This window comes from Eubalaena glacialis, chromosome 17 (genome assembly GCF_028564815.1).
Source record: "Eubalaena glacialis isolate mEubGla1 chromosome 17, mEubGla1.1.hap2.+ XY, whole genome shotgun sequence".
NCBI lineage: Eukaryota > Metazoa > Chordata > Mammalia > Artiodactyla > Balaenidae > Eubalaena > Eubalaena glacialis.
This window is the reverse complement of record NC_083732.1, coordinates 52559139-52574955: the sequence shown is the minus strand read 5'-3', so window position 1 is coordinate 52574955 and position 15817 is coordinate 52559139. Positions and strand designations below refer to the sequence as shown.

At 37.7% G+C, this 15817-nt stretch overlaps 1 protein-coding gene across 1 annotated transcript in view; it reads left to right on the top strand.

Moving 5' to 3' along the window:
- The window catches only part of RNF19A (ring finger protein 19A, RBR E3 ubiquitin protein ligase), a 57552-nt gene extending 50039 nt beyond the window's left edge, over positions 1 to 7513 (top strand). Inside the window, exons 8-10 of the mRNA XM_061172279.1 lie at positions 2916 to 3129; positions 4620 to 4763; positions 5421 to 7513. Of these exons, the coding sequence (XP_061028262.1) occupies positions 2916 to 3129; positions 4620 to 4763; positions 5421 to 6111 (1049 nt within the window). The 3' untranslated portion in view covers positions 6112 to 7513. The remainder of the gene's footprint in view (positions 1 to 2915; positions 3130 to 4619; positions 4764 to 5420) is intronic.
- Positions 7514 to 15817: the final 8304 nt, after the last annotated feature.

The window sequence follows — 15817 nt, the reverse complement described above, 5'->3', positions numbered from 1 at the left end:
GAATAGGGAGGCCCAAGGAGAAGGGAGAGAGATGGGGGAACAGCCCATTGGTGGAGTGGTCAGAACACATACACATTTATCAATTAAGTTAGCTGTCATATATGGGTGCAGTTCATGGCACCCCAAAACAATGACAATAGTAACATGAAAGATCACTGATCACAGATCGCCATAACAAATATAATAATAATGAAAAAGTTTGCAATATTCCAAGAATTACCAAAATGTGACACAGAGACGCAAAGTGAGCAAATGATGTTGGGAAAATGGCGCTGATAGACTTACTTAAAGCAGGGTTGTCACAAACCTTTCACTTGTTTAAAAAACAAAACACACAGTATCTTTTTTTCTTTTTTTTTTTAAATTAATTTATTTATTTTTGGCTGCATTGGATCTTCGTTGCTGCGCGCGGGCTTTGTCTAATTGCAGCGAGCGGGGGCTACTCTTCGTTGTGGTGCACAGGCTTCTCATTGCGGTGGCTTCTCTTGTTGCGGAGCACGGGCTCCAGGCGCGCGGGCTTAGTTGCTCCACGGCGTGTGGGCTCTTCCCGGACTAGGGCTCGAGTCCGTGTCCCTTGCATTGGCAGGTGGATTCTTAACTACTGCGCCACCAGGGAAGTCCCAACACAGTATCTTTGAAGCACAATAAACTGAGGTTTGCCTGTAATCAGGCATATGTGCAAAGATAATGTTCTCTTCCTTACGTCCCGTTCTCTCTTGAACTCACTCCAATCAGATTTTGGTCCCTTCCATTCCAAAATTTCCTCTCTACCACTCCACCAAAGCAGAGTCACCAGTCACCTCCATGTTACCAAATATAGTGGTCAATTCTTGATTTTCACCTTACTGTAACAGTACACCTGACATGGTAGAGCATGCCCTCCTTCTTAAAACATTTTCTGTACTTGTTTTCTGGATAACCACTTCTCATCTCATCATATCTCCTGGCCACTCCTTCTCAGTTTTCTTTGCTGGTTCATTTTCCTCTCCTAACCTCTAAATTTTGGAGTTTCCCAGGGCTCTCAGTTCTCAGATTTCTCTTCTTTATCTACACTCACTCCCTAGGTAATCTCCTCTGTTAAATAATATATAGACAAACCACTCTTCAGTTTATGTTTATGCTAGAACTGTCCTCTAAACTTCAATTTGTACATCTAACTCTTCTACCTAAGCTGCACCGGAACGTCTAAGAAGAATTCCAAGCTTAACTTCTCTGTAACCAGACTCTTCACTCTAAAACCTGTTGTCCTCTCAGTCATCCTTCCCTTGTTAAGTAGCCTCTTCATTCTTGCTGTTGCTGTGCCAGAACCTTTGCTGATGATGACTCTCCCTTCTCCCTTGTTACCCTACGTCTGACCCGTCAGCAAGTTCTGCTGCTTCCTTCAGTATTTAGCCATAATTCCACCATTTCTCACCGTCTCTACTGCTATTCCACTAGTCCAAGCTACTCCCTTTTATTCTGGGTTATAGTAATAGCCTCTTAAGTGATCCATCAGCTTTCAGCTTCCACTCACCATTCCACATAATGATATTTCTAAAACATAAGTTAGATCTAACTTGTGTTCAGAATTCTCCCAATGCTTCTAACTGTACCGGGGGCAGGGGGATGGAATCCACAGTCCCTACCATGGCCCATAAGTCCCCCTCTGGTCTTTCCTGAGCTACATCTCTGAACCCTTCCCTTGTACCACCTGTCCTTAATGTTGAGGATGCCAAACATACTTCCACTTATAGGCTTTTAAACTTGCAGTTTCCTCTGCCTGGAATACTCTTCCCCCAGATAATTTCATGGCTCACCTCTTCACTTCCTTTGAGTCTCTACAGGTGTTACTTATCAGAGAGGCCTTCTCTGATCATACTGTATAAAACAGTACACAGGCGCTTGCGTGTGCACACACGCACCCGCACCCGCACTCCTCATCACTCTCACTCCCCTTTACTCTGCTTTATTTTTTCTCATAGCATTTATCAGCATATAATTTTATTTATTGCTCTCCCCAGCTAGAATGTAAGCTTTTTGAAGGCAGGTTGTTCGTCTCTTTGATCCACTGTGTCCCCAGTACTTAGAAACAGAGTTGGGTTATATAATAGGAACTCAAATATTGGAGCAAATAAATAAATCCTCCAATATAAAGCCTGTGAAAAGTACTGTAAGATTGGAATATAGTGGTATCAGATCTTGAAATAGCTTGTAGACAGTCAGAACTGTGGAATATATCAAGAAGTCAACTTTTGGCCCATTCTTATTGACCTAGAGAATACTGAGCTCTTTAAATGACACCCTTATTGAAAACTGTCACATAATTTTTCTCAAAGTCAGCTAAATTCTTCAACCATCAGGTTCTTTATAGAATTCCTAAATCTTCTCAATTTTCTTGTAAAGTACAGGCATACTTCATTTTATTGCACTTTGCAGCTAATTACATTTTTTGCAGATTGAAGGCTTGTGGCAACCGTGAGTTGTCAGATGATGGTTAGCATTTTTTTTAGCAATAAAGTATTTTTTAATCACTGTATGTACATTTTTTTTAGACCTAATGCTATTGCACACTTTAGTGTAAACATAACTTTTATATGCACTGGGAAACCCAGAAATTCATGTGACTCACTTTATTGTGATATTTGCTTTATTGCCATGGTCTGGAACCAAACCCACAATACATATCTCCAAGGTATGCCTGTAGTGACCATTTAAAACTGAGGGCGTCCTTAATCCAACTTTACCCTGTGAGATATTTCCCTTTACTCTTATCCCACGGTTATGTTATGTGTCCCTGACTCCAAACACCTTTTCTATTCCTGTGTATGTTTTATACTTAATATGAAAATATGTCCTATCTGAAATCATGGCAGACTTTATGGAGAGGGAAATCAATAATCACACTTATTTAATTTCTTTGACATATTTGCATTTAGACACAACTTCAGTAGCAGAAGCAAGACACAACCCTAGCATAGGGGAGGGAAGTGTTGGTGGTTTGACCGGCAGTTTGAGTGCAAGTGGAAGCCACATGGATCGAATAGGAGCCATCCGGGACAACCTGAGTGAAACGGCCAGCACCATGGCGCTCGCTGGGGCCAGCATCACAGGGAGTCTGTCAGGAAGTGCCATGGTAAACTGTTTTCACAGGTAAGAAGACTGTGCTTTGTTTTGTTTTGTTTTGTTTTTGCCTTAACTACAAATTATTAATTATTACAGATGAGGAGAGTTTTGAACACAAAGCATGATGATGACATATAATCCTACTGTGTCAGGGTTGAAAACAGTAAGGTTTCAAAAACTGAAATTTAGTGGTACACAGTGAGTAAGGAGATTTGATGAGGTAAAAACCAAGTCTAAGGGATAACATTATGCCATTTTTTTACTGCACTTGTCAGATTTTATGTTATGAGACAGTGCTGGAGCTGCTTCGGTGAATACTGTAAAGGCAGTGATTAAGCTTGGACCTTACCTCTGGAGGTGGCCACAGCTGTTAGGAAATGAGACACTGGCTGAAGCCTGGGGGAGCAGGTGGAGTCAGGACATCCGGAAATGCACGAACTGAGCCCAAGAGAGTCTGCCTGGGTCCTTTTATGTATTAATGGTTATTTAATTCTCACGAAGTCTTTTACCCAAATCCATGTAGATAAGTAGGATAAGTTAAAGCATTTTTATCTTCTCTTGTTTCCTCTTTAATTCACTTTTCTTTACTTCTGTTTATTAGCTTTGGGAGTTTTTCTAAACGTAGGGGAGAGTACATGAATTAAAAGATAAATCAGTTATATTTATCTTATTTTTAGGTAGTGTGCTTTTAAACACAAACTCTTAAGTTATAGTGGTGTATATTATGTCTCTTTTTTTGATAAATTTATTTATTTATTTTTGGCTGCGTTGGGTCTGCTGCTGCGCGCGGGCTTTCTCTAGTTGCGGCGAGCGGGGGCTACTCTTTGTTGTAGTGCATGGTCTTCTCACTGCGGTGGCTTCTCTTGTTGCAGCGCACGGGCTCTAGGTGCACGGGCTTCAATAGTTGTGGCTCGCAGGCTCTAGAGCGCAGGCCCAGTAGTTGCGGTGCACAGGCTTAGTTGTTCCTGCGGCATGTGGGATCTTCCCGGACCAGGGCTCGAACCCGTATCCCCTGTGTTGGCAGGCAGATTCTTAACCACTGCGCCACCAGGGAAGTCCCTATTATGTCTTTTTTAAAGAGTCAGGTGTTAAATTTGGAACCATTTTTAATACATAGATGCCCAGGATTTTTTGAGTCACTGATTTGTCAGGTAGAATGGTTTTTAATGTATTCCGATTTGGTGTTTTGCACTGAAGCGTGGCAAGCAAAGCACCACATCATAAGTAAGAATATTGGAGCATGTTTAAGTTAAAATCCTTTATGTTCTTTTTGTATTACTCTGTTATTACCTTACTTGGCAAACAGCTAATTTTACCATTTTATCTGGTTGGCTGGTACTGTTCAATGTGCTGCAGTAGAATTTGAATAATCAAATAAAAGGAAACTTAAAAAAATAATGTTTATAGTTGTTTCTAAAATAGCTTCTTGTTACTAAATTATTTAAAGATACATTCTCGTATTATAGTAGTGTTGATATTATATGTAATTTTCTTTTTCTAATACTCCTCTCTTTAAGGTTGGAAGTACAAGCAGATGTACAGAAAGAACGGTACAGTCTAAGTGGAGAATCTGGCACAGTCAGTTTGGGAACAGTTAGTGATAATGCCAGCACCAAGGCAATGGCAGGATCCATTCTGAATTCCTACATCCCATTGGACAAGTAAGGAAAAAACTGTTATCAAGTCAGAAGTATTTTTTAAATTAATTTGTAAAGAATTATCCCTATCATTAGGCAAAATTATTGTGAATAATGGTTATCTACTATTAGGTTCTCTGCAAAAAGAAAGTGGTGAGATGTCCAGAATAGGCAGATCCATAGAGACAGAAAGTAGGTTAGTGGTTGCTAGGGTTTGGGGGGAGGGAAGAATGGGAACTGGCTGCTAATGGATTTCTTTTGGGGATGATGAAAATGTTCTGAAGTTCAATAGTGGTGATGGTTGCAAACTCTGTGAATATACTATAAACCACTGAATTGTGCGCTTTAAACAGGTGAATTTTATGATATGCAAATTATATCTCAATACAACTGTTCTGAAAAAAAAATGGAGAAGGTAGCATAGTACCTGGAATAGCATAAGCAATGAGTGTAGTTGCTTCTGTTTTATTTATTTTAAATTGAAATATTTTAAAGATAGTCCTCTTATTTCAAGCAACTTTTTTCTATTAGTAGAATGTATCCTGCATTAATTTGTTCTAATAGCTTTTATATAGTCTTTGAAGTTTTCACACAGAAGCCTCTCCCCCTTTGCTGTCATTTGCATTTTTTTTTTTAAAAAGAGGAAGTCAGAAATTAATATGTGTTACTCTTATGTTCCAGAGAAGGCAACAGTATGGAGGTTCAGGTAGATATCGAGTCAAAGCCATCCAAATTCAGGCACAACAGTGGAAGCAGCAGTGTGGAGGATGGCAGTGCCACCCGAAGTCATCCTGGGGGTTCGTCCAGTGGCTTGCCTGAAGGTAAATCCAGTGCCACCAAGTGGTCCAAAGAAGCAGCAGCAGGAAAGAAATCAAAAAGTGGTAAATTGAGGAAAAAGAGTAACATGAAGATAAACGAGACCAGAGAGGACATGGATGCCCAGTTGTTAGAACAGCAGAGCACAAACTCAAGTGAATTTGAGGCGCCATCCCTCAGTGACAGTATGCCTTCTGTAGCAGATTCCCACTCTAGTCATTTTTCTGAATTTAGTTGTTCTGACCTAGAAAGCATGAAAACTTCTTGTAGTCATGGTTCCACTGATTATCACACCCGCTTTGCTACTGTTAACGTTCTTCCTGAGGTAGAGAACGACCGTCTGGAAAATTCCCCCCATCAATGTAGCATTTCTGTGCTTACTAAAACTGCTTCATGTTCAGAAGTTCCGCAATTGAATCATATTGCTGAAGAACATGGTAACAGTGGAATAAAAACCAATATTGATTTATATTTTGGCAGTGCACTAAAAGAAGCAAATAACAACCACTCACATCAGACAATGGAATTAAAAGTTGCAATTCAGACTGATATATAGACCTATAAATGCTGCAAAATAATTACCACTTGAAAAACCTTGTTTGGAGCTGGCTGAACTACACGTGACTATTTTAAGTTTCAAGTTGCCAGCAAACGCTGGGTTACATAATCATAATGCAGATACATTTTCTGTGTTCAGCAAAGCATTGTGTTTCATGTGGATCTTAATTACCAAACTATGAAATGAAGGCTTTAAAAGTGCATTATTGTAAGGACAGTAATTCTTAAGAGAATTATGTTTTGTGTGTTTGCCACAAAACATTGCTTGAAGCACATACTTGTGTGTTTAGATAGAAATTTGGCTTAATTTATAATCAATATAAAATACTAATGCAGTTCTACAGCATTCTTATGAAGAGAACTTGAGGCTTAGGGCTAAGTGGTTAGTGACATTTTATTGAAACCACTAAAAGATACTGTTTAAAGAACCTTGCAGGTTACTCTCAGTATATGATACACTTTGTAACATTTCTATTCATAACTGGGCATAAATTTCATTTTTTTCTTCATATGCAGTGTGGATATATACAGCTTAATGCAGCCCATTTGCTACCATTTGGATACTTAGACACTTTGAGCAAGATTGTGGCAGCTTTTGCACAACTTTGAAATAGAAATACCTGGTCCCCTATATATCTTGTATATTGTTGCCATCTTAGAAGAAAAGTGTAAAAGTAGGTAATTAAGTATACTGACAGCACCAAATAAAATATATAAAACTGCAAAATAAAATTCCATTAGTTTATAAGTATTACAAAAAAGTCACCTTTCACTAAGGGGAAGTTTGCACCCCACTGATTCTTGGTGCCTTCAGAATAGAGTAGATATTAAGGGCCTACTTGTTTGAGGGTTTTGCTGTATTGTTTTCCATAATGTCCTCTCTAGCCACCTTGGATTATGTAGAAAAATACAGGATAGAGAAACATAAATATGATTAACAATAACAATGCTGAAAAAGTATTAGCCTACCAAAGACACACTCAGGCTTTAGTGAATAACTTTACATAACCTCAGTTTTTAGCACATGTATATCTTCTCCAATCATGAAATCAAAGCACGGTGCAGAGTTTGTACCAAGTACTAAGGAGGGGTCTGTATATGGCTGGCTTTATTTTCCTTTGCTTTTGTTTATGGAAGATGTTCAGCTGACATAAACAGAAGTTGGCCAAAATATTGCCTATACTGTTAACTTCCAGTATAATTCACTTAAATAAAACAGGCTAACCTCAGTGATAGCAGTTAAAATATTCCATCTTATGTGTTTCTTTTAAGTATTACCATTATGGTGCTACAGAGCTTTTTCTTTTGATAAAAAGAAAAATGCCATGGGCTGCAGTCTTCTTTCATCATTTTTCTCACCAGGCCCATTAATATGCTTATAACACTAGTGCCAGTTATTTTATTTGATAATGCTTATTATGGTATTTGTATATTTGTCTGCATTCCAATTTTGTTCAATAGTGAGTGTGTAAACTGCATACATGAAATAAATGTAAATACTAATGTATCGCTGCCTTATGGTTTGTGCACTGACATTTTTAAAAGAACAGGAATATTCATTTGCCATGTGGCAAATTCGTAAATATTGCAAGCCACTGAGAGGATTCTGCATTCTAGTCTCAACCTAGAGGGAAGCATCTGCTGAACTTCTCAACAAACAATGTTAGAAACTATCCTTTCTTCATGTCGAATACCTGCCTTTCCTCCAGAAAGAAGCTGCTTTATTCATCAACATAAATTCATTTTTTTAAAGTATGTTGGTTGAAAAGTAAATAGATCTATCATTTAAATTGTGAAGAGATAAGCATTATAAATCCTCATCTTAAAAGAAAAGTAGGGTTTCCCTAGTGGCGCATTGGTTAAGAATCCGCCTGCCAATGCAGGGGACGCGGGTTTGAGCCCTGGTCCAGGAAGATCCCACATGCCGTGGAGCAACTAAGCCCGTGCACCACAACTACTGAGCCTGCACTCTAGAGCCCGTGAGCTACAACTACTGAGCCCGCGTGCCACAACTACTGAGCCCGTGCACCTAGAGCCTATGCTCTGCAACAAGAGAAGCCACTGCAATGAGAAGCCTGCGCACCACAACGAAGAGTAGCCCCCGCTCGCCGCAACTAGAGAAAGCCCGTGTGCAGCAACGAAGACCCAGCGCAGCCAAAAATAAATAAATAAATAAATTCGTAAAATAAAAACAAAGATTAAAAAAAAAAAAAGAAAAGTAAAAAGGTCTTAAAAGACTGTTTTAAGAGATTCTACTCTGGCAACATTAGATTATGAAACTAGAGCCATTTAAATTCAAGCTAATAATTGTAATGAAACGCTTTCTATTCTCATAGCCTCTATAAAATACATAGATGGTTTTTCTGTTTTCCTGTTACATAGTTAATACTTCATGAAAATAATATGTATGAATATGTTGACTGCCTTCTTGACATTTCTGTAAAAAGCTAAAGAGTAAATGGAAAGCTAAATGATCTTAGGAGGAATACAGCAAAGGCGGTGCTGAGTTAGGAGGCCTGTGCGTTCAGTGCACCCCATCCCTCTCCTGGTTGTACCCCAACCAGTACTGCCTCAGTCTCGCTTTAAAAATGGTCTAATCCTTTCAACTGACTTCAGAAGTTCCTTCAAACTTGGATTAATTAAGGACCAAACCAGATTCCTCTGGAGCTCAACCTTGGGCTACCATAGCATAAGAGAATACTCCACAGTTCAAGACAGGCCTTAACACATGAAAATCTTTTAAAAGCCCTTTACACTTTGCTTTCTTTAAGGCCTATGGGGAAAATTGCATAGTAGTGAGAGAAAGAATACACAGATAGTGATCATATACCCTACTGTTCATTGTGTGGGCTACCAGTTTAACTGAATTCTCTTAAATGTACAAATTTCCAGCTTCAGAGCACTGAATTAGTAAGCTTTTTATGTTAAATTTATACAATTCATCTTTCTTAACTTATTTTCACCAGAAATTGGGTTAATTTGTAAATATGTAAGATTTTCCACAGCATATTGTCTAGTTAAATACAAATTTTGGAGAGCTTCCCCATGATGATGGAGAAGGAAGACTCTAAACTCACCTCCTCCCACGGGCACACCAAAATTACAACGATTTACAGAGTAATTATCTATGAAAACGACCCGAAGACTAACAGAAAAGATTTTCCACAGCTAAAGATATAAAGAAGGGGCCACAACAGATGCGTAGGAGGGGTGGAGACTCGGTATAGTCAGGACTCACACCCCCAGGTCAGTGACCCACAAATGGGAGGAATATCACAAGCACAGAGGTCCTCCCCAAGGAGTGAGGGGTCTGAGCCCCATGTTGGGCTCCTAGCCCAGAAGTTCTGCACCAAAAGATGAGCCCCCAGGACATCTGGTTTTGAAAATAGGGCTTTTTAAAAACAGGCTGATTCTAAAAAGCAGAGCTTACGTTTGAGAGCTGGAGGGCTATAGGATAGAGAGACTGTGCTCTTAGAGGGCACATGCAAAATCTCACGTGCTCCGGGTCCCAGTGCAGAGGGAGAAGTTCGAAAGGAGCCCAGGTCCTGGACCCACTCGCTTTTGCACAGCAAAGGAAACCGTCTATCAAGTGAAAAGGCAGCCTACTGAGTGGAAGGAGATATTTGCAAATGATATGTGTGATAAGAGGTTAATTTCCAAAATATATAAAGAACTCATACAACTGAATATCAAAAAAAATTCTGTTAAAAAAATGGCCAGAGGACCTGAATAGACATTTTTCCAGAAAAGACATACAGATGGCCAACAGGCACATGAAAAGATGCTCAACATCACTATCATTAGGGAAATGCAAATCAAAACCACAATGAGATAGCCCCTCACATCTGTCACAATGACTGTAATCAAAAAGACAACAAAAACAAATCACAAGTATTGGTGAGGATGTGGAGAAAAGGGGACCATCCTGCGCTGTTGGTAGGAATGTAAATTGGTACGGCCACTATAGAGAACAGTATGGAGGCCCCTCAAGAAACTGAAAGTGGAATTACCAAATGATCCAGCAATTTCACGTCTGGGTAGTTTTCTGAAGAAACAAAAACACTAATTTGAAAAGATAATATGCATCACTATGTTCATAGCAGCATTATTTACAGTAGGCAAGATATGGAAGCAATCTAAGTGCCCATCAGTAGGTGAATGGATAGAGAAGGTGTGTGTGTGTATACACACACACACACACACACACACACACATATATATATATATATATATATATATATATTGGGTTGGCCAAAAAGTTCGTTCAGGTTTGTCCATGTAAATATTAGCCATAAAGAAGAATGAAATTGTGCCATCTGCAGCAACATGGATGGATGTATAGGGCATTATGCTAAGTGAGGTAAGTCAAAGACAAATATCATATGATCTCACTTATGTGGGATCTAAAAAAGCAAAATGAAAACAGACTCATAGATAAAGAAAACAAATGGGTGGTTGCCAGATTTGGGGGAAGGAGGATGCTTTGGGCAAAATAAGTGATGAGGATTAAAAGATACAAACTTCCAGTTATAAAATAAATGAGCCCCAGGGATGTAATATACATCATAAAGAATATGGTCAATAATATTGTAATAACTTTGGAGACAGAGGGTTACTAGATTTATCATAACGATCATTTTATAATGTAAGTAAATGTCAAATCACTATGTAGTACACCTGAAACTAACATAATATTGTATGTCAACTATATTTCAATTAAATGAAAAAATAAAGTTTGATCACCAAAGGATAAAATATATGTTGAAAACCATCAGAGCTATTAATTCATACATAACATGAGCAAAATACCTAAACTTCTACTCCTTATATCATTTTGCCAATTTTAGAGTCAATTAAGATTTTCAGCTACATTTTACATGGCTCTTTTAATGGGCTTGTTTCATTTATTTCCCTTAATTAAGTATGAGATATCATTGCTTAAAGCCAGTATTTACATACTGGTTGTTTCTGGATGCCCAAAATAGTATTCTAAACCTGGGGAGAGTTATAGCATTTTGGTAGCCATCATTTAATATATGAATAGTGAAGGAGAGTTTGCAGTTTATAAGTTTAGTTCAAATTTAATTGCTATATTTCCTATGCCAGTGAGAATCTTTGTGATTTCTGCCAATTTATTTATTCATTCAACAAAGAGTAAATCTGGAGATACAGCATTGTACCAAACAAACAGATTCTCTGGTTTCAGCAAGCTTATAGTCAAGAGAGTGACATAAATAATAAACATATACACATACCTTAAAATAATGTCAGATAATGGATGCTATGAAAATATGGGATGGGGGGAAAAGTGACCAGAAGTATTGGGTAGTGCTGTTTTATACAGGGCAAACTGGAAAGATGTCTTCTTAGGTGACATTGGTACAAAGATCTAAAGGAAGTGAGGGAGGAACTATGAAGACATACCTATTGGATGAACATTCCAGAAAGAGGTCTTCCCCCAGGTGAGTTAATGGACGAGTTAGACATCAGTCTTGGAATTTGTTTGATATCTAGAAATATGTTGGCCACCTTGTTTTTCTTGGAGAGCGTCTTGACTGTTATTAGCACTTCACATTTCCATAAACATTTTAGAATAACCTCGTTGCATTACGGTTGGGATTGCATTGAACCTATAATTATTCCTCTAGAGATCTTTCACATCTTTTCTTAAATTTTATTCCCAGGTACTTAATTTTTTAGGTATCATTTTCTGTTTGTTAGTATATAGAAATGTGGCTAATTTTTATGTAATGATTTTGCATCTAGGGAACAGTACTCTTAATTCCAAGAGTTTATCTCTAGATTCTTTGAGATTTCTCTATACACAGTTATCTGTGAATAATTATTTTTTTATTTAACAAACACTTTTACAGTGCTTTGTAGTGTCAAACACTTTCTATGTACTTTTAAAATATTCTCATTTACTCTTTAGAACAACCCTGTGAAGGAGGTACTCATTATCCCCATTTTACAGATGAGGAAACTGAGATACAGAGTTAGCATTTTGCCCAGAATTACATTGCTGGTTAGTGGCAGAACAGGGATTCAAATCTTCCTCTTTGATCGCCACATCATATATTTCTTTTTCTGGCCCATTTGGACTGGCTAGGACTTCAAGTGCATAATGCTGAATAGCAGTGGTTTTGGGGGCATTGTTAACTCGTTAATAATCTCAAAGGGAACCCTTTCAACATTTCAGCCATTAATTATGATATTTATATTTCAGTTATATTTGTAGATATATTTGTAGATACCCTTTATCAAAATTATTAAATTCTAACTCTTAGTTTGCCAGAATGTTTACCTTGGGAAATATGCTGAATTTTATTGGCTGCTATTTTGGGGGGAGGGTCATCTATCATGTAATTGTGATTTATTCCTTTAATGTGTTAACATAGTGAATTTGATTCTTCAAATGTTAAACTAACCTCCTGGGATAAACTTCAATATCAGAGTATGTAAGACTGGAATTATGTCTTCCTTGAATGTTTGGTAGAAATTGTTATTAAGGCTGTCTGGACCTTCTGAATTTTTTTTTTTTTTATACCACGGAGGTCCACATTTTCAGGGTTAGTAAGCAATTCCTTTTCATTTACATAATAGGAGCAGCAAGGCGTGGCAAGCTCTTTCCTCTGTGATCACAGAGTTTACTAATCCTAGAGTGTGGCAATTTGCTGGTTGTCTGGTGCTGACATAGTCCTGCTTTTATTGTTTTTCTTTGCAGCTTTTTGCCTAACAATGTTGGAGCACCTATTTCTGCTACCTTTTGGCCTGCATGAAGGAGGTAAAACTTAGATATTTCACAACCCCATGTGTACCAGGTGCCTCCAAATTCGGAATTCAGGATACTAGGAAACCAGAAACCTTAAAAAGAAAGAAACTGTAGGCTCTCGGGGGCAAGAACCGTATCTTTCCTTTACTTTTTCCTATGTGTGTGCTTAATAAGTACTTCATCTATGGAGAGGGAATTGAGGATAAGCTTGCTATGATGGGACAGAACAACTGAGCAAAGACATGAGAATATTTGTGGACCAAGGCCTCAGAGTTGGTGACCAATCACTTCATTACATTGTCCACTAGAATAAGTTTTGAAACAAGACAGTGGCTGAAACTTTTAACAAGGTTTTATGCCAAATAGGTTAATTCATAAATATTCTAGGATGTATGACAGCCACTGGAACATCTTTTTTCAGGGTTGGTATAGCCAAGGCATTTTACTTTCATTTCCGGGGGCTTTTTTTTTCTGTTTAAGGAAAATGTAATACGTTCAGCTAAATAAAGAAATCATCGTTGCTTTAGAGGTAATGTGCAAACTGATGTTTTAGAGACAAGTACTACTGAGAGTTTAAATAAAATGTACACAAAAGACTTTCTTTCCCCTTCCCCCTTTTTCCTTTCTCTTTTTTCTTTGCTCCCCCTTTCTCTTCTCTACCCTTCTTCCCACATTACCTTCCCCCATAACCACTGCAAATGACCAAGTATGTGTGATAGCATAGCTTTCTCTACATTCATATAATCTTACACAGTGCGTATATGTATTGATTAGTGTCGTGATTTTCTCAATATCTCAGAAATCAGTCCAAGTCACGTGATATAGCTACAGTTCATTCGTTTTGATGGCTGCATGTTCATGGGTATTCACTTTGTGTCTCTTTTGTTTTGTTTTCCTCTCTACAAACACTGCAAGAAACATCCTCATACATAAGTCCTTGTTTTCTGGTACTTTGGAGTATGGGAGATGGATTCATGGAAATCAAATAGCTACATTGAAAAGTATATGTATTTTTAATTTTAATAAGATTATCAGATTGCCTTCCCAAAAAGGTTGTCACAATTTCCAGTTCCACTAACAAAACACGAGTCCTCTTTCCCCTGTATTCCACCAACAATAGATATTAGGAGCTTTATAGTTTTTGCAAGGCTGTTTGGTATAAAGTAATACCTACTACTTGATTTTTCATATCCCTATGAGTGAATTTGTGTGGTTTTCTTTTTTATGGGGGGAGGGAAATGATGGTATTTGATTTGCTGTTCTCTAAATTGACTTTAATATTTTTTGCCTATATTTTTTGAGTTGTTTTCTCCTTGTCAGTTTGAAAGATACCTTTATTATATATTATAGCTATCATAATAGCTACATATCTATTACTATTGTTATATTTTTATTATATTTTTCTCTAAATCTAGTATTTGATTATTGACTTTAACTTTTCTTGCTGTGCATTTTTTTCTTCAACTTTATTTAGAATTTTTTTTTTTTTTGGCCGTGGTGTGTCTTTATTGCTGTGTGTGGGCTTTCTCTAGTTGCGGCCAGCGGGGGCTACTCTTTTTTTTTTAACATCTTTATTGGAGTATAATTGCTTTACAATGGTGTGTTAGTTTCTGCTTGAGGGGTCTACTCTTTCGTTGCGGTGTGCAGGCTTCTCACTGCGGTGGCTTCTCGTTGCGGAGCACAGGCTCTAGGTGTGCGGGCTTCAGTAGTTGTGGCACGTGGGCTCAGTAGTTGTGGCTCGCGGGCTCCAGAGCACAGGCTCATTAGTTGTGGCACACGGGCTTAGTTGTTCCGCGGCATGTGGGATCTTCCTGGACCAGGGCTCGAACCCGTGTCCCCTGCATTGGCAGGCGGATTCTTAACCACTGCACCACCAGGGAAGCCCTAGAATATTTTTAAACTTAAAGAAAAGTTGCAAAGATAATTCAGAGGCTCCCCATACACTCTTTACTCATATATATTACTTTTTTGCCATATGAAAGCTCTATTTTTCAAATGTGTCTAATGGTATATTTCAGGCCTCTAATCGTGGTTAAGGTCTCCCCTGCTCCTAAATGATACTTAGTCTCCTAGGTTTCTTGAGAGATTGTTATTTAATTTTTTACCTTTGCTTTAATCTGTATTGAATTTATGTCTAGTATATGATATGGAGGTCCAATCTTATTTTCTTCCGTTTAGAAAGCTGTTTGTGTTGACACTGTTATATAATCTGTCCTTTCCCTGTGATCTGAATACTGTTTTATACTGGAATTTCTAGATTTCTACGAAAAAGCCTGCTGGGATTTTTATTGTGATTCAATTGAATCTATAGATCAATTGGGGGAAAATTAGCATCTTAATGATATTGACTCTTCTGATCCATGAATACATTGTATCTATCCATTTAGTTTTTTAAATTTCTTTAAACAGTGTTTTGTAGTTTTCAAAAACAGTATTTTTGTAGATTTTTTTAAAAAATCTCAATTTCTGATTTTTCATTAATAGTATACAGACATACCTTGTTTTATTGCACTTTGAAGATATGGTGTTTTTATAAACTGAAGTTTTGTGGCAGATGATGGTTAGCAATTTTTAGCAATGAAGTATTTTTTAATTAGGGTCCATACAATTTTTTAGACATAATGCTACTGCATACCTAATAGACTACAGTAGAGTGTAAATGTAACTTTCATATGCACTGGGAAACCCAAAAATTCATATGACTCACTTTATTGTGATATTCACAATAAACCTGCAATATCTCCAAGGTTGCCTGTATAGCAATACAATTTTTGTAGATTGATCTGGAAATCCTACAAACTTCTAAGTCATTTATTAATTCTAATAATTTTTTGGCAGATTCTCTAGGATTCTTCTACACAGACGATCATGTCTACAGATAAAGACAGCTTTATTTCTTCCTTTCCAGTCTGGAAGCCTTTAGTAACTTTTC